The sequence below is a fragment of the Tursiops truncatus genome, chromosome 19 (genome assembly GCF_011762595.2).
Source record: "Tursiops truncatus isolate mTurTru1 chromosome 19, mTurTru1.mat.Y, whole genome shotgun sequence".
In the NCBI taxonomy this organism is placed as follows: Eukaryota; Metazoa; Chordata; class Mammalia; order Artiodactyla; family Delphinidae; genus Tursiops; species Tursiops truncatus.
Genome location: NC_047052.1, coordinates 45,099,523 through 45,116,828, shown reverse-complemented (window position 1 = coordinate 45,116,828; position 17,306 = coordinate 45,099,523). Strand labels below are relative to the sequence as shown.

Genomic DNA, 17,306 nt, shown 5'->3' with positions numbered 1-17,306 from the left:
ATCAGGACACTGGAAACCCCCAGCGGGCGTTCTGAATCCCGGCTGTCGCGACAGACCAGCGATGTCGCTACTGCTGCGACATAGAAGCAACTTCGGCTTCCTTTTCCTCAGCCTCCCTCAAATGCCCTCTGCTTTTAAAGCAACTTTGACCAAGTGTTGTTCTCCCAACTCCTCTCCAAGTCCAGAAACTCTTTCCGTCCTTTCCTACTTAGAGTTGGAATTCCGTCAGGGACCCAGGAATCCCAGCTACACACACACACACACCAAACCGAGTTAGTCCGTTGGACCTTCACCCCTCTGCCCCCCTGAGCCTTGGAGAGAGGGAGCAGGTGCAATATATTATGGTGATTAAGAGATTGCACCCTAGGAGTGCAATCTTGTCTGCAGGCAAAGGTTAGGATTTGACTCCACCATTCACCACCATTGTGTTCCTGCCAAATTTCTTCACATCTGTGTAATGAGGGTAATAACGCCTACATTTTACAGTTGTTTGTGAGGATTAGTGCTTAGCAGACATCTACGGGGTACTCTATTAAAAATGACTAACATATATTGAGCATTTCGTGTGTGCTACTGGGCTAAGTATCTTATCTCTATTTTATGGAAGAGAAAACTGTGATGCAGAGAGGATGAATCACAGAGTGAATGCATGGTGGTGCCAGGACTCCAAATTCAGATCTGATTCCAAAGTCCGTGCTTTTTACCACTTAACCTATTACTATTGTTATTACTGCTCTTGTTTTTGTAGCTGTTGTTAAAATTATTGTTCCAGGTTTACTCTCTTCCGGACTCTTTTCTGGTCTCCTGTAGTTTCTGTAGTTCTACTGGGAGTGGGAGTGAACTGGGAGTAGAGCCTCAGGGAAGAAAAGGGCCAGAACCTGTTTCTCCAGGGCAGAGCCTACCCTTAATCTGTTTCCTCCATAGTCCTGCGTAGCCCAAGGCTGGGTATTCAGGGGGCATTTGTTGACCTTAATAAAATACTAAAAATTGATCAGGCCAAAGCCTTGGAGTCATAACCTTGACTCTACTCTTTATAGTGTACTCCATATCTAAATTGGTGAACTGGACCTTCAAAACAGATCCAGTATCTTGCCCACTTCTCCCCGCCTCCACTGCTCTCACCCTCGTCCTGTGCACCACTGTCCCCCCTGGACCATCCCAGCAGCCTTCACCATGTCTCCACGGCCCCTCCTCCCCAGTATCTGTCCCCCACAGGCAGCAGATGGGAACCTATGAATACCTGAGTCAGGTTACATCCCTCCCATGCTTGGAGCCTTCCTGTAGCTCCACCTCACTCCGTGTGAGCAGAAAAGTCCATGCAGTAGCTTGCAAGGCCCCACAGATCCTCCCTGTCACCTTTCAGCCTTCATCTCCTAAGCACCCTCCTCCTTGCTTTCCCCCGTCCAGCTCCCTTGATGTCCCTCAGACTTACCAGGCATGCTTCTCCCTCAGGGCCTCGCACAACTGTCCCCTTTACCTGGAGTGCTCTTCCTGCAGACATCCACAAGACTCCCTCACCTCCTTCAGGGCTTTATTCAAACGCCAGCTCCTTAGTGGGGACTCCCTGACCACGCCAGCTACAACTGCCTGTATCCCCCATCTCCACTTTATTTTTTCTTTATAGTATGTATCATTTCTAACATGTTGTCTCCTTCACTGTAAGGCTCATAAGTTCCTTGTGGGAAAGGATTTTGTCTGTTCTGGCCTCGTGGCTTGAGGGATCTTAGTTTCCCAACCAGGGATTGAAACTGCACCCTTGGCAGTGAAAGTGATGTGGAGTCCTAACCACTGGACCGCCAGGGAATTCCCCAATTTTTGTCTGTTCTGTTCACTGCCTTATCCCCAGCGCCAATAAAAAGGGTGTCCAATAAATGTAGAGTGACTGGAGGTATAAGATTCAGCTGGAGGATCTGCTTGGGACTAAAGGATGGGAAGGGGAAAGGAGGACTTGGGTAGGGGACTGGTCTGGTGGTTCAGGAAGGTGAATGGATGGGGTGCATCAGTGCAAATAAAGAACACAGGCTGAGACTTTGTCACAGACATTTCTTGGAGCCGATATCTCATGCCCCCTCCCCCGATGACAAGGCTGGGTCTTCGGCCCGCATCATCCCCCGCTACTTCAGCCTGCCCTGATAACAACATTGAGGTCACAGACTGGCTTAGAATCAAGATCAGGAAGATAAATGTCGGGGTGCCTCTCCCGAGTATGGGGGCCAAGCATCCAATCTGAGGGGCAAGCAGCTGGGAAATTGGGCCTGGGGGCTCCAGGGTCTGAGGTCTTCCTGGCTCCCAGGGTCATCCCTCCATGCACCCCTGATCTAGGGGTGATGAAGAGTAATCATGGATCAGAGGTGGGTATCAGCAGGGAGCAGGACTGGGAGACCTGGGAGAGGCGGTGCTGGGAGGTGGGAGCCAGGGAACCGTCCCCCAGCCCCCCACTTCATCCGCAGATCCCGCAGCACCTTACAGCACTCTGGTCCCCCGTCCCACCCCTCCCCAAAACGAGGTAGGTTAAGAATGGAGCTTCCCCCCGCCCACCACGGAAGGGAGGAGACCGAGGCACAGAGAGGGGGATGGGGACCCAGGCTGCCCCAGCCTCCAGTCCCTCCGCCCTCAGCTCTGGTGGGTCTGACAGTGATGAGAGCTGGGCAGAGTGGGGATGGGAGGGACACCCCCCTTTTCTCTCACCCATCCCAGGGTCTGCTTGAGAGAGCTGAATCTCACAGGTTCCGGATATAATAAATAGTTAATAATTTAAAGGAAGTGACAGGAGGATCCACCCCTCTGGCCCCCTTGACCTATCCCTTGAACCCCCACAAGGCTATCCAAGTCTGGGTAATGAGGAAAGGTAAGTGCACATTTCAAGGTGCTCGGGACCAGATGCAGGTCCCAAGCCCGTACAACATTGAGATTGTGTTGCTCCAAGACTGTGATACCCCCCCGCCACGCAGGAGGCCATCAGATCTGTGGTACACTAGAAGTCCCATTCCACTCAGGGGAAAGTGACCTTGGAATCCCCCTTCCCCAGAAGAGGACTCTCAATGGGCCATGAACCACGCTTTCAAACTTTCTGAAACAACCCCCAACTCTGAAATGGAAGAGAAGGCGTTAACAGAGGGGCAGATCATAAAAGGCTTGGACTAGGGCTAGGACTCAAAGTTGGGCTTGGAAGAGAGTCTGCAAGGTTGGCATGTGTGTGTGTGGTCTCTGTGCCAATAGAGCCGTATCTAGTTGCCTTTGTGCAATGCCCACCTTCCGCTGAGGGCACAGCATGGCCAGCCCCGCTCACCACCTTGGCTGTGTGCCTCTGCTTCATGAACAGCCTGCACAATCATCTACAGCAATGCTGGGTCCTAGAGATGGGAGCAGGGGTGCTCTTGGTTGGTCCTGGAATCCAGGAACATTACCTCAAAATGTTTTTTTCCCCTTAGGGTAAAGGGGTAGTTCTGTGGGATACTGAGAGCTTGGGCTGGAGCCCTTGGGACTAGAATTCCAGTGTCTGGGAACTTGGGGTTTCAGGGGCGTATGGATGGCAGGATTCAACGGGCAGCAGGTCTCAGGGAATGCACAAGCTGGGCCTGGCAAGTATCAGGCTAGAGAGGTTTGGGTCCAAAGAAATCTGGGATCTGAAGGTGCTAGGGTCCCAGGGAGCCTCAGATTTGTCTCTGGTATGGAGGGACCAAGGTCTTGGGTCAGGGACGATCCCAATATTGTGTAGGCTTGAGTGCTGAATTTGGGGGTCAATGGCACCTTGGGGTCTTGGATCTAGTGCTCCTAAAGCACCTTGGGGTCACCCAGGGGCAAGGGGTCAGAGGTCTGAGTTGCCATGAACATCCCATCTTGTGGGAGCTGGGCTCCCAGCCTTTAGTGGATTGGGGAATTTGTGGGTACGAAGAAGCCAAAGATTCCAGGACATTCTGGGGCTTGAAATGCAAGTCCAAGGAGGATTGGAAGAGGGCTATCTGAGGGGTTGGGACCAATGTGTTGGGCCCTGAGGTGTTGGTTGCCTCCAGTCTTACACCTGCGGGACTAGGCATCTCAGAGTCCTACACATGAAGTCGAAAGCTCCTGGGAACACAGCTTGGTGTTGGTGGTCTACAGACTTCTTTGATCCCTGGCTCACAGAGCATCTTGGAGTCTTAATTCTGGATCTTGGGCAGTGTGCGTGTGGGGAGGGGGGCTCTGAGATGGGTCTCCCGAGTCATTTGGGTCAGAGAACATCCGTTTGAGCACATCCAAGGACTCAGAGTATCTTAAGAGGATTCGGTATCTAAGAAGTCCTGGGGCTACAAGAACATCTCAGATCCAGGTGCTCCGAGTTTTAGGTGAGCATTCAGGAACGATTTGGGGGTGATTCTGGGTCTTAGGGTCTCAAGATCTGGGAGTAATTGTATACAGGCAGGGTCAGGTACCGGCAACTCCTAATTCTGGGGTTGTAATTTGAGGGTTCATGGTGCCAGGCATGACTGGGTCTAGATTGGTAATTTGAACAGTGAGTCAGGATTCAGAGCCCAATTCTCAGGGATCCGTGTGCTCCCCTGCCTGCCTGAGGTGAAGAGTCTGGGCATCCCTGGAATCTGCTCAGTCTAGGCCAGAGCGGGGCGGAGTGGGGATGGAGAACGGGGACGCCAGAACTCAGGATGCCTGGGACCTCTTGGACAGACATCCCAATGAAGCTGGTTCTGGGGTCTCTCAGTCCTACATTTGGGGTCCAGGTTCCAGGTCTGGGGTCTCTCAATCCAAACTCAAGCTCCAAGTTCCGGGTGTGTCTAGGTTTGGGTTTGGGGTCCGAACGGAGTCCGGGGTCCTGGACCCTCAATTTTGGGTCCTCGGTCCGGCTACCGGACCCACCAGGCCGTCCTCACCGCGCCGCCTCCTCGTGGCGACCCCCGCAGCCTGCGCAGCCGCATCGCGCTGCGACCCAGTGGCATGCGCGCAGGGGCGCGTAGCAGCAGAGGCAGGGCACGGCGAGGGAGAGTGCGGCCAGCGCGGCCCAGCGCGCGGCGGGGCGCGGGTGGCCCGGCTCGCAGGCGCACGGGTCCGAGAAGTCGCCCTCGGCATCCGACAGGCAGTGGTAGAGCAAGCTCTCGGCGCACCACAGGCAGCTGAGACGGCGCACCAGCCGGCGACCCGGGTCCGGGGCCTCGGCGCAGCGGCCGCCGCGCCCGTCGGCGCGACGGCGGAAGAGCGCGCGGCAGTGCACGCAGCGCGCCGCCTCCTCCGCCTCCGGGGAGGCCTTGGTAGGTGCAGGGGCCGGGCCGGGGCCCGGGGGTGGGCGAACCGGGGGTGCTGGAGGCGCAGCCTCGGTGAGAGGGGCGGGCAGGGCTGTGGGGGGCCCCAGGGCTGCGCCCCTCAACGCGCCGGTCTTGGCGAAGCGCACGACGCAGGTGGATAGGGCGAGGGGTGCGGGTGGCCCAGCTCGCCGGTAATCCTCATAGCCGCGGCCGCCCCAGCCCAGCCCCCCTGTCCCGGCCAGGGGTTCTGAAGGCTCCGGAATCCCCGTGAACGGTAGGAGCGGAGGGTAGCTCTGCGGGACGAAGACAAAGGAGAAGAAGTTAGCGGGGTCTGTGGTGCCCCACATCCCACCACAATCCATCCCGGCCTTAGAAGACCCGAGAATCCACAGACCCAGCCACAGGCGTCATTCATCCTAGGATCCTGCCCTGGTATCCTGACTGCCTGGGTCCGGTACTCAGACTTGTAAGTCCTCAGCCCACTCCCCTCCCAGGGACAGAGGACATCTAGGGACCGGCAGAAGACTCCGGGCACCAAACCCACACCTTAAGGACCCAGTGGTCCAGGCTCTCAGTCCTGCCCTCTCTCAAGATCCGGGGTCCCAGTACCCAGCCCCCTCTACTCTCAGATTCAAGACTCCTGGTCCCCAGCCGTCTCCTCCTTCAGGACGCAGGAGTCTGGTCCCCAGGTAGGTCCCTTTTACCCCTTGGATACTGAGCCCTACCCCTCGTGAATTAAGCACTAAAGGACTCCTTCCACGAGTACCACCAACTTCCTAATGTAGTCATTGTCCGAGTCGTCCCCTAAACCTCTGTGGAATTCAGAACTTTCCAGTCTCCAAGAGCGCAGGAGACGCAGGAAGCCCTCACCCAACCTTCCGAGGAACCCAGGCCTAAGCTCCCCCGCCATAAGTCGGGTCAGCCATCCCTTAGAATCTGTGGTTTCTTGCCCCTCTGCGGCCTCAGTTCCCGCCCACTTTCGGGACCCCAGCGCCCGGCCTTATTTCACCGGGGGTCGGAGGTCGCACCTGAGCTGACGAGCGGCGGCGCTGGGGGGGCGTGGCCGGCCCGAAGCCAGAAGCTGACTCCACGGTGACGATGGGGGCCGCCGCTGCGGTGGGAGGCGTCTCCTGGTGGCTGTGACTGGAGGAGGAGTCGCTGTCCACGTGGGACTGGGGGAGATTGGCGGCCTCAGAGCCGGGACCCCTGGCACAGCCGATGCCCTTACATAGACCCCCTCCCATTGTGAGCGAGGGCTCTGCGGCCAGACAGGCCTGGGTTCAAGCCCCGGCTCTGCCACTGACTGGTTGTGTGACCTCCGGCAAGTGAGCTCAGCTCTTTGAGCCTCAGTTTCCTCTTCTGTAAAATGGGGATCATAATATTGTCTATTCGTAACGATGTGGTTAGGACCCACTGTAAAGGGCATAAACATGCCTGAAGTACAGGAAGGGCTGGAAATGGTTATTATTATTTGACTTTCTCTTCTTATCTGCTCAGCTCACCAACCTACAGAACATCAAACCAACCTCCCTTCTCAGAAGCCCTCTCCCTTGGCTGTCAGCTGCCTTCCTGCCTCCTTCCCACCACCACACCTTTACTGGGGCAGTTCCACCCACCTGGAATGTGTTCCTTCCCATCCAAACCAAGCTCTGTCCTTTACGAGCTTCTCAGACCCTTGGTTTCCTTTCTGTAACTTGGGAATAATTCCCACCTCATCCGATTACTATCTTCAATAAACATTCATTGAGCACCCACGACATGCCAGGCTCACAAAGGCCATCGGGAGGGTGTGAGATGGAGCATGGAGAGCACAGCATCTTTCCTGAGTAAGTGCTCAATAAGTGGGACCTGTCTGTGTGACTTTGTAGACCCACCTGCATCTCCCATTACCCTGGGAATCTCCCTTTTCTGCCCAGGGAACCAGTTTTGTTCTTCCAAGTGTTCTCGAGCAACTCCCACTGTACCCCAGCAAATGCCAAATCGAATCCGACATTATGTGCATTTATTCATTCAATCAATTTATTCAACACATATTTACTGAACACTTACTGTCTACCAGGCACTGTTTTAAGCATTGAAGATGCAGCAAGAAAGCAACAAAAGATCCTTGCCCTCCTGGAGCTGACATGCTAGCATGAGAGATGGACAGTAAAGTCATTGATAAGAAAACTGTCTATTGGGAGAGGAAATACAAAAAATATCTTAGAAGGTGGGGATAAAGAGTAGGATAAGGAGCACTGGGAGATTTTAAACAGGTTACTCAGGGAGGGCCTCACTAAGGTGATGTGTGTGTAAAGCCCTGAAGGAAATAAGGGAATAAGCCATGTGGAAATTTGGGGAAGAGTGTTCTAAGACAGAGGAACGGCGAGTGCAAAGGCGCTGAGACAGGAATGTGCCTGCCCTTTAGGAGTACCAGTAGGAGGCCAGTGTGGCTAAAGCCAGGTGAGCATGAGGGAGAGTAATAGGAGGCCAGATTGTGTGGGATCTTATGTGCCACTGTGAGGACTTTGTCCTTTACCACGAGTGAGATGGAGCCTGGGTAGGGTTGTAAGTGGGAGATATCCATGATTTGACTTAGATGTCAATAGGGTCCCTCTCTGTGTGTGGGGAAAGGAGATGGTGGGGAGGGGGCAGTTGATGAGATGGTCCAGTGGGGAGATGAGGTTGAACAGTAACCAGGTTGGAGGCACATTCTGATCATTTTGAAAGTGGAACCAGGGAATTCCCTGGAAATCCAGTGGTTAGCACTCAGCGCTTTCACTGCCAGGGCCTGGGTTCAATCCCCAGTCTGGGAACTAAGATCCCACAAGCCATGCAGTGTGGCCAAATTTAAAAAAAAAAAGAAAGAAAGTGGAGCCAATATTTGCTGACAGATTAGATGAGGGGCATAAAAGAGGAGAGGAGGCAAGGATGACTCCAAGGTTTGTACCCCTAAGAAGGATGGATTTCCCATTAATTTGTTCATCCATTTGCTTTTAATATTTATTCATTTTTATAGTGTACCTTAATATTTTTTCTGCCTTTCCACACTAGAATAGAAGCTCCTCGAGGAAAGGGACTTTGTTTTGTTCACTGATGTATCCCCAGTGCTTAAAACACTTCTTATTCAAGGTGTTCAATAAATACCCTTGAATGAACATATAAATCAGGATAGAACAGAAAAACTAGAATAACTGGGATCAAAATTGACACTATTGTTTGGGCCCCAATTCGTGTGCCCAGCACGTGGCATGGTGCTGGATACACAGTAGGTGCTCAAGAATGTTTGTAGCATAGTAAGAAACCCCTGCCCTCCCAGCAGAGCTGCCTCCTGGAGACTCACCGTCAGAGGGCAGGGAGTGTCTGCGGTATCCTGGGAAGGGGAGGAGGAAGAGGAGGAGGAGGAGGAGGGGGTGAGCGAGCCTGGGGCAGGGAGAAAGGCAGAGAGTGAGTTCCCTGGGCCCGGCTTCTCCCACCCTCCACCCCAGCCCCCCCCCCACCACCACCAATGCCCACCACCTGCACCACTCACCTCGACCCAGTGCAGCCAGTGCTGCCAGCAGGCTCTTCTGGAACTCATCAGCCTCTGCCGGACTCTGAAACGTCAGCCCAAACTTGCAGTCACCCAGGCTCCAGTGATGGAAGATGGGGTTCACCTTGTTGTAAACCAAGCCTGGCCGCAGGGTACACTCCAAGGTGGTCTGAGGGGGGCAGGAAGGGACCAGGTCAGATATCCCCCCTTCCAGCCATGCCTGTGACTTCCCCAGACTCTATACCAGAGCATCCCACAAACTTCATTTCTCAACCCTAGGTGTACCCTTGAACCCTGATCAACACCCCAATACCACTCCCCAACTTTACTGGGCACACCTCTGATACTCCAATATTTCCCCCAAACCCCTTGATCCCTACATTTTCCTAACCACCCCCGCCCCATATCTCAATAGGAATCCCAAATTTTATTGAATGCCTCAAAAAATGAGTCAACCTCTTTCTGAGAGCCAATATCCCCCATGTGACTCAATCATACTCCCCAAATTTTACTGAACATCTCAAAATGTTATTGTTAATCCCCTTCTGATGCCCCAATAAGCTCCCCAAATATTATCCCCCAATTCTTAACAAACTCCCACATATTTCCCCTCAGATGCTGGTCAACACCCTAGAAGTTCCCTCATCTTTTTGCCCAACAACACTCTATTCTTTGACACCATTTCAAACCCCCCTACATTGTTCCTTCCGATCCTTGCTCTGAAATTCAACCCTTACTCCAAGCCTTTTCAAACGATCCAAACCTTTCTACTACACCCCCAGCTGCAACGTCAACATTCTCTTTCCATTTCAGGCCAGACAGCCCAGAACATTCCTGCTGAACCCACATTAGGATTGTAAACCCTACTGGACACTTCCAGACGGTCCCCCCACCAAATGCCTCCATACACTTAGGGCAGACAGGGGCCAGTGGTGTAAAATCCTCGTGATGAGAATCTCTGAGCAAGATGGAGCCACGGGGAGGGTTCCGAGCCGGGGAGGGATAGGATCTGAGTCAGGTGTTAGCCCAGCCCCTTTTGAACAGACTGAGGTTGGGGGAGGGAGCAGCAGAAGGGCAAAGAGACCAGTGCGAGGCTGCTGTGACAGTCCAGCAGGCAACGGCAGTGGACAGGACCTGCTTAATACCCCCAATAGTCCCCAAACTCCCCACTCTCAGACAGAGGACAGATATGCTTCCAACTCCATCCCACACCCCGGTGCTGCGAGATGACCTGACCTCACCTCTACATCCCCAGTCCCATTCCCCTACTTCCCCACACCCTCACCCTACCCCCACGCCCCAGGGTGGCTCACTTTCTGGTCCCGGAGGCGCTCCCCGTGGATGACGTAGTGCCCCTGGCGGGCCCCCCCCTCGGGCCTGGCCCCTCGGACCCGACATACGCTCACCTGGCTGAGGCCCCCGCCCCCCACAGGCAGCCAGCCCCCACTGGAGTCATCTCGGGCCATCACCACGGCTCGGACCCGAACCATGTACCTGGAGGAGGTGGGGGGACAGGGACAACAGGGTCAGTGAGCGTCAATCCTGCTCTCCAATTCAGTGTTCCCCCAACCCTCATCTCTGCTCTTCATCCCTCACAGCTGGATCTACTGCACCCTTAGCCACCCCTACTCACCTTACCTTCCACACCCACCTCCTCCCCTAGGCCCACTGTCTCCCCATACCCGTCACCTCTCTTATGCCCACCTTCTTCCAGCATGGCTTCTTTCTTCCTCTTGCCATCTCTTTTCTCCCATGCCTACCTTCTTCTCCATATCTACCTTTTTTCTCCATACCCACCTTTCCTCCCTTTCCCCATCTTTCCCATCCTCACCCCCATAGCTTTGCTCTTCCACTTCCCTTCCTCCTCCTGCTCATCCCCTATCAACCCTGTCTCCTTCTCCTCCCTCAGCACGTACCCACGGCCCCACCCATCGTCCCCCTCACAGCTGGGTGCCTGCGCATATGTATTTTCTTAGAGCCCATCAACTCAGCTCCAGTCCCCCCTACACTGCCTCCGCACCCTGCCGCCCAGGCCACTGGCTGGGTGAGAAACCCAGGCTCTCTTCCCCCCCACCCCTTCCCGGATTTATGAATGAGACCGGATGCAAAGCTCACTGAGTCACCCAGCAACGGGAGATGGGCAGGGAGCAGGGAGAGAACCAGAAATGGCCAGAGACAGGCCGAAAGGGAGATGGAGGCAGAGGAAGCCAGAAACGGGCGACCGAGACACATCCAGAGAGCATTTCATTCACAAAAATCAAGCCTGCTCTCTCAGGCCCCTGCCGAGGAAAGGCAAGGGGCAGAGATTGCGGGGGGTGGGGGGCGGGGGGAATTGATCCCTCCTCCTCTCCCTCCCCGCCCCAGCATCTTTCAGAACCATCTTACCCCGCCCCCCAGCTCAAGGGACGTAGCCCTCCGCCCAGTAATCGGGATCTGCGTCCAACCCCTCACTACCGCCGAGCGCAGGGACCTTGGCGCCCCAGCCTTAGGGACCCCAGCAACGAGGTCTAGCCCCTTCCCCCACCTGCAGGCTGCCGGGTTTCCCCAGCCCTTGGGGAGGGGAAGGGGCGGCCGCAGCGCCCCCAGCCCCCTTTTCTCAATGGGATGGGATTTTGTGAATGAGCAGTCACGTGACGCTGCTTCCTTTGTCCGCCCGCCTCCCCCGACAACAGGTGAAGCAGAGAAAGAGGGCAGGGGTCCCCCCCGCACCAGGGCCTACTGGGATGGGACGCCGGGCTTTCTGGATGCCCTACGCTCCCCACACATCTGTTTCCCGGGGGGAGTGGTCCCCTGAGTTCCCCAACGGTGAGGGTCCAGTACGGAATTTTATGAATGGGGCGTCCTCCGAGGAAGTCCAGGCCCCCCAAATGGACACTGGTACCCCAAATGGCTGCCGCGCAGTTTGGGGGCCCCCACCCCCTTGTCCTCCCAGCCAGGGTCCGGGGGGGTGCCCCGGTGGGCAGGAGGCGCAGCGCGGTGCTGTCTGCCCCCTCACCGTGACAGGCGGTCTGTCAGCCCCCGCCCCCTCGCCCCCCTCTGCACCTGCCTGGGAGGCTCCGGCCGGGCTCCGAGCGGTGGCGACGTGGCCTCCTCCTCCTCCTCCTCCTCCTCCTGTTCGCTCCGGCTCCCTCGCTGGCTCCGGCGGCGCTAGAGACGGGCACCGGGAGCCGGGGCGAGGGGGGAGGGAGGGGGAACCTGAAAGATGGGTGGGGGGGAAGGGGCGGCTTGGGGGAGGGGTAAGCGCGAGGCAGGCGCACTTGCCCGCTGGGTCCTAGAGCCCGGCACTGGCTCCAGCGAACAGCCCCCCAGCCCGCATTTTCTCAGGATCCAGAGAGGATCCCCTACTTTCCCACCCATCCGCGCCATTGGTCCCTGAGGATATGAGGAAGGGGTCCGGGACGGAGCCTGGTCTCAAGGTTCTAAAGAGGCAAGGGTCTACGTTTTGGGTTCTAAATGGGAGGGGCTGGGTGCCCGGCTAGGTTCGAAAAGGGGTGGGGCAAGAAGGGAGCATTTGCAAGGAGGCGGGGTCGGAGGACCTGGGGGAAGGAAAGGGGGAAGGAGAGGGTGAGGACGCCGAAGGCGCGGACAAGCGCGTGCGTCAAGAAAGGGGCGGGTCCACGGAGGAAGGACCTTCTGGGCGGGCCCGAGCAAGGAGAGGGTCTAGGGAAGAGAGGTTTCCAAGTCCTAAGGGGGCGGAGCTTATAAGTAAATTGTCTTTAGGGGCTGGACGACGGAGAGCTCCAAAAGGGAGGAGCTACGTAGCAGTGTTTGTAATGGGCGGGGCTTCGGGAGAGAGACTAACGGAGAGGGGCGGGGCATTATAAAGGGGAGGGGCTTAAAACGGTCTATAGGGGTGGGGCCTAGGACTACAAGGCTTGGGGGCGGGGAAGAAGACTCCCGAGTATTTCAAAGGGAGAACCGGGTTCGTAAGGGGCCGTGCCCTAGCTGGCTCAAGGAGGGCGGGGCCTCGAGCCCGGGGGCGTGGCCTAGATCTCGGGGTCCGCCCTCGCAGTCTCGCCCACTTGCCTTCACCCGCAACCCCGTTCTTTTCGGTTATTTTCTGCTACGGCCGTTCCCCGCCCTGCCCTGGGCCCAGGGGGCCGCGGTCTGAACTTTGGTCAGCTGGAGGAGTCGGTGAGTGGGATCCTCTGAGCGAAGGAGTAGCCAGGACGGAGCTTGGGTAAAGGGGTGGGGCCTGAGAGTGAGGCCTGCAGCTAGACCAGGAGCGGGAAAAGAAATTTAGGACTAAAGCCTGGGAAGAGGGCAGGACCAAATGATCAACAGAGAGAGAGATCTGAGGGTTAGAGGTGGTGACTGAGCGGTTAGCCTGACAAGAATACCGGGAATTTGTTAAGCGGAGGCGGGGCCAGACCTGGGGCGGGGGGTGTTGTGAAGGCCAGATTCTCTGACAATCGGGGCGGTACCACAGGGCGGGGGCGGGGCCTGGGCCTCTGGAGCCTATTTAGAGTCCAGGGAGAAAAGCTTGAACTCTTTGTAGGCCTTATAGGCTACAGAGCACAACCATCATGAGTGATGTGGCCCGAGTGACTGACAGGAAAGCGGGAAAGACCTGTGTCTTGGAGCTTAGAGACCTGAGACGTGGTCAAAGTGTAGGGATGTGATACGAGGGACCAGCCAGGGAGACAGGGACCCAACCTTAGTACACTAGGAGGATGGAGGACTAAGTATCTGAACAACAACTGTATGGGGCCACGGGGAAGAAGATGTGAACATCAAGAGTCACGGAACAGAAATGCGGGGAGAGACTAGTGCCTGAGTGGATCGTGGAGGACAAGGGCGGGGTTGGCGCTGACGGATAGGACCAAGTACAGCCAGCCTCGTGGGGTTCCCACAGCCCTGGCAGATTGACTGGCGGAAGTTTTTCTGACCACAGCCCCTGACCTCCGTCAGAAATGGGAAACGTGCAGTCGGAGTCGTCCGCGGGTGGGGGCTCCCGAAAAGAGCAGGCCTTGGACCCGTCCTCCGACTCCCGCCGGACATCACTGTTGGAGCCCAAGGGGACCCCCTCCTCCCCGGCCATGCGCCTGGCTCGCGGGCTGGGCGTCTGGTTCCCTGGCAGCTCCACGTCCCCGGGCCTCCTGGTACCCCCAGAGCCCCAGGCCTCACCCTCACCCCTGCCCCTGACCTTAGAACTGCCCTCGCCAGTGACGCCCCCTTCAGAGGAGGCGACTGCGGCCGCGGTCTCCACACCACCCCCGTCCCCCGTGGGGACCCTGCTGCCCGCGCCATCTAAGTGGCGAAAACCCACAGGCACTTCGGTGCCCCGGATCCGCGGTCTGCTGGAGGCAAGCCATCGCAGCCAGGGCGACCCTCCCAACCTCCGCCCGCTGCCGCCGCCGCCCCAGCAACTAACCGGAGAGGACCCCGACCCTGTCCCGAGGGCCCCATCCCCGACTCCGCCGCCCTTGGAGCCGCCACTACCGACACCTTCCGACCCGCAGCCCCCAGAACGCAGAAGCACTCCTGCTCTGGCCACGTCCGCCGCAACCCCTACAGAAAGCCAGGCCAGGCACGGTAGCGAGGGCCAGATGACCGGCAGAGGGGCACCTCCCCAAGCAGGCGAGGGCGAAATGGCCCGGCCTGTGGCCTCCGAGCCCGGCCTGAGCCTGTTGTGTAAAGTCACCTTCAAGTCAGGGCCCCAGCTGTCCCCTGCGGCAGCGTCGAGTTCCTTAGCGGCCAAAGCCTCTCTCGGGGGCGGCGGCGGAGGAGGACTCTTCTCCGCCGCCTCGGGCACCATCTCCTATGCTGAGGTCCTGAAGCAGGGACCCCTGGCTCCTGGGGCCTCTCGCCCCTCGGGAGAGGTCCCTCGGGGAACTCATGAAGCAGAAGGCGGTGATGGAGACGGCGAGGGGTGTTCTGGACCACCCTCGGCGCCTGCGTCCCACGCCCGGACCCTTACTCCTCCATCCTACACCACCTTTGTAGGCTCGAAGCCCAAATTTGACTGGGTGAGCCCCCCTGATGGCCCTGAACGCCAATTTCGCTTCAGTGGAGCTGGCGGAGGCGTCGGGGCGCCCCGACGGCGCGCAGTCGCGCTCTCAGGGCCCAGGGGCTCCCCGCCGCCTCCGCCAGGGCGGATGCATCCAGCTCCCAGGCCCCGGAGGCCCGCACCCACCTTGCTGGCGCCGCCTGTGTTCATCTTCCCGGCGCCCACCAATGGCGAGACTGTGCGCCCCGGGCCTCCCAGCCCGCAGGAGTTGCTGCCGCCGCCGCCCGCGCCGCCGCCGCCGCCCACGCCACCACCCACGCCGCCTCCCGCGCCGCAGCCGCCAGTACTCCAGCCAACGCGGCTGCCCGTGGCGCTCCCGCCCACCCCAAGCCCTGGCCACTTGGAGTCGGCCGTGGCTCCCGCCCCGGCTCCCGCTCTGCCCCTCGCCTTGGCCGCTGACCGGGCCCCAGGCCCGGCCTCACCCCCGGCTCCAGCTCCCACCGTGGCTGAGCCATCGCCACCTGCGCCCGCGCCCGTCAAGGTCCGCACGCGCCGGAACAGGGGTCCCCGCGCAGCCCGGGCCGCTCCGCGTGAGGATGGCGCGCCTGGAGATGGTCCTCGCGAATGTACTGCAACTACTGTGACTGACAGCGGTGGTGGAGGGGGGGGTGGCAGCGGGGCTCCTCCAGCGGGGACGGTTAACTCGGGCGCCACGCGCCACTGGCCACCCTTCCAGGTGCTTAAGTCTTGTCCCTTCAAGTGTTACTGCCGCCACCAGCCACGCCATCGCCGCCTGCCACGCAACGTGTCTGCCTGGTGAGGGGAGGTCGGGGAGTAGGGAGGGGAGTTATACCGTTCCAAGTCCTGAACCCGACTTTCCTGGAGTGCCCCATTCAACCCTTTGGCGTCCTGACCCCAGCTGACCCTAGACCCTCCCCTTGGCTGCATCTCAAACCCAGCTGAGCTCCAACCCTTCAGAACCAAGAGGAGCCTTGATATCATGCTGATCCCTGACAGAGAACACCTTGGCCCCGCTCCTTAGTATCCAGACCTCCAACGTGACCCTTGGCCCTCTTATTAGTCTCTGGAGCCATCAGGGAGGGAAAACTGGTCCCAGCTGGCCTGACCCTATTCACTGCATTGACCCTGTCCCTGGTGACATCAAGGACCACATCCCAGGCTCTTCAGGGATGGGATGGGAGATGATGGTCTTCTGGAACCAAACGGGTATAAATGCAGGCCTCCAAAGGAAGCCCCAGGCCTAGCCCCCCAGACTCCTTACCCCTCCAGCCTTTGGCACCTTCTCCCGACGAACCCAAGACTTTGACCGCCAGAGGGCACTGATATCCCAGTCCTTGTGCTGCAGAGGTTACTCCTGATTCCGTAAATTCAGGGGAGACACTGCATCCTGCGATTACCTCTCCTTCACCCCTAAATCTCAGGATCTGGTCATCAGGGTCTGTCTGACCCTGGCTCCTGAGGAACCTGAATAACTGCGAGACCCTCTTCCCTGGTACCTCTGGGGCTCAGCTGGGACCTGAAGGGGGAGTTGGGAGAACTACTATCACCAACCCTCAGCCCCCTTTTCTACTAAGTTTAAGTGGATACAGCCCGGCTCTAAACTACCTTTGGGATATTCAGACATGGTTCCTTACACAGATGGAGAAAGTGGAGCCTAGAAGGGGTAAGGGCCTGGCCACATAGCCAGGTCCTGAAGATTCTACCTTCTCCCTAGGCTGAGCACACCCACCAACCACCTGAGTGAGCCACCCTGGGTCACCACCATCAAGCTGGCCGGCTCCCTGGTAGCTGGGCTGGAGCACTACGACTTGCAGGCTACCCATTCCAACTGAGTGCAGTCTGCTCAATGCCCTCTGCCTTCCCCTCCTTGACAATAAAATAACCATCCAGATGCCTAGAGCCTGTCAGTCACTGGCTAAGGGTTGAAGGGGTGGGGCGGGGCAGAGGTCTCCATGAAAGCACCACATCCTGGCAACACGAGGCTGGACCCAGACTAGCAATAAGGGAGGTTCCATTCAACCAGCATGCGGACTGATGCACCCAGGGGTGAGATGTTCTCATTCCCCTTAATACCATCAGCCCCATTTCCAAGCCGATCTGGTGCCAAGCTCAGGGGTTCAGTGCAAATCATTCTGGAAAGCAGGAATGATCATTCCCTCTCTGAGACTTTCTTGAAAATCCCACAAACCACAAATGGCTCAGCCAGATTTGGACTCTGCCTTAAACACCTTCTTGAGGACTTCAAGGCAGGAAATAGGCTGGGGGGTGCAGGAGGTCGTAAGTCACAGCACTGGCTCAGAAGAGTGGGAACCAAGGCAAGCCCATGCCAGGGCCCATGCCTTTTGTTCCACAGAGGTCCATTCAGCATGTCATTTTAAAAAACTGGTTTAATTCATTGCAAACATTTTTCAAAATCAGGACACTTCGCCCCCTTCACTGAAACACTCTGGTACGTTGGTCTGGCCTTTCTGTGTGTCCACAGCTGGCTGCAACAGTCCCTCTACCCGGGGCCTGTGCTCTCCCCGCTGTGCCACTGGGCCCCCACAGTGGACATCTGTGTTTGAGACCTTGAGCAATGGCCACTGGACAG

The 17,306-nt window shown here is 57.5% G+C and overlaps 2 protein-coding genes across 11 annotated transcripts; one reads left to right on the top strand and one right to left on the bottom strand.

Annotated features, from left to right (window-relative positions):
• Nucleotides 1-133: 133 nt before the first annotated feature.
• Nucleotides 134-12,529, bottom strand: SPRED3 (sprouty related EVH1 domain containing 3). 9 transcript variants are annotated; one of them, XM_033844592.2, is made up of 6 exons: nucleotides 11,788-12,529; nucleotides 10,059-10,239; nucleotides 8,746-8,914; nucleotides 8,557-8,636; nucleotides 6,263-6,406; nucleotides 134-5,527 (listed from the first exon to the last, which is right to left on the bottom strand). In XM_033844592.2, the coding sequence occupies exons 2-6, from the start codon at nucleotides 10,233-10,235 to the stop codon at nucleotides 4,862-4,864; spliced, it is 1,236 nt and encodes a 411-aa protein (XP_033700483.1). In that variant the 5' UTR covers nucleotides 10,236-10,239; nucleotides 11,788-12,529; the 3' UTR covers nucleotides 134-4,861. The 9 variants fall into 9 exon arrangements, with proteins under 9 accessions (XP_033700483.1, XP_073651917.1, XP_073651920.1 ...); XM_073795816.1 differs by lacking the exon at nucleotides 11,788-12,529 and adding an exon at nucleotides 10,450-11,084; XM_073795817.1 differs by having other exon boundaries at nucleotides 1,205-5,527; nucleotides 11,792-12,528.
• A 135-nt stretch (nucleotides 12,530-12,664) lies between these two features.
• GGN (gametogenetin) lies at nucleotides 12,665-16,936 on the top strand. Of its 2 annotated transcripts, XM_073795813.1 has the most exons (3): nucleotides 12,665-12,879; nucleotides 13,640-15,511; nucleotides 16,431-16,935. In XM_073795813.1, the coding sequence occupies exons 2-3, from the start codon at nucleotides 13,659-13,661 to the stop codon at nucleotides 16,546-16,548; spliced, it is 1,971 nt and encodes a 656-aa protein (XP_073651914.1). In that variant the 5' UTR covers nucleotides 12,665-12,879; nucleotides 13,640-13,658; the 3' UTR covers nucleotides 16,549-16,935. The 2 variants fall into 2 exon arrangements, with proteins under 2 accessions (XP_073651914.1, XP_033700429.1); XM_033844538.2 differs by lacking the exon at nucleotides 12,665-12,879 and having other exon boundaries at nucleotides 12,886-15,511; nucleotides 16,431-16,936.
• The last annotated feature ends 370 nt before the right edge of the window (nucleotides 16,937-17,306 follow it).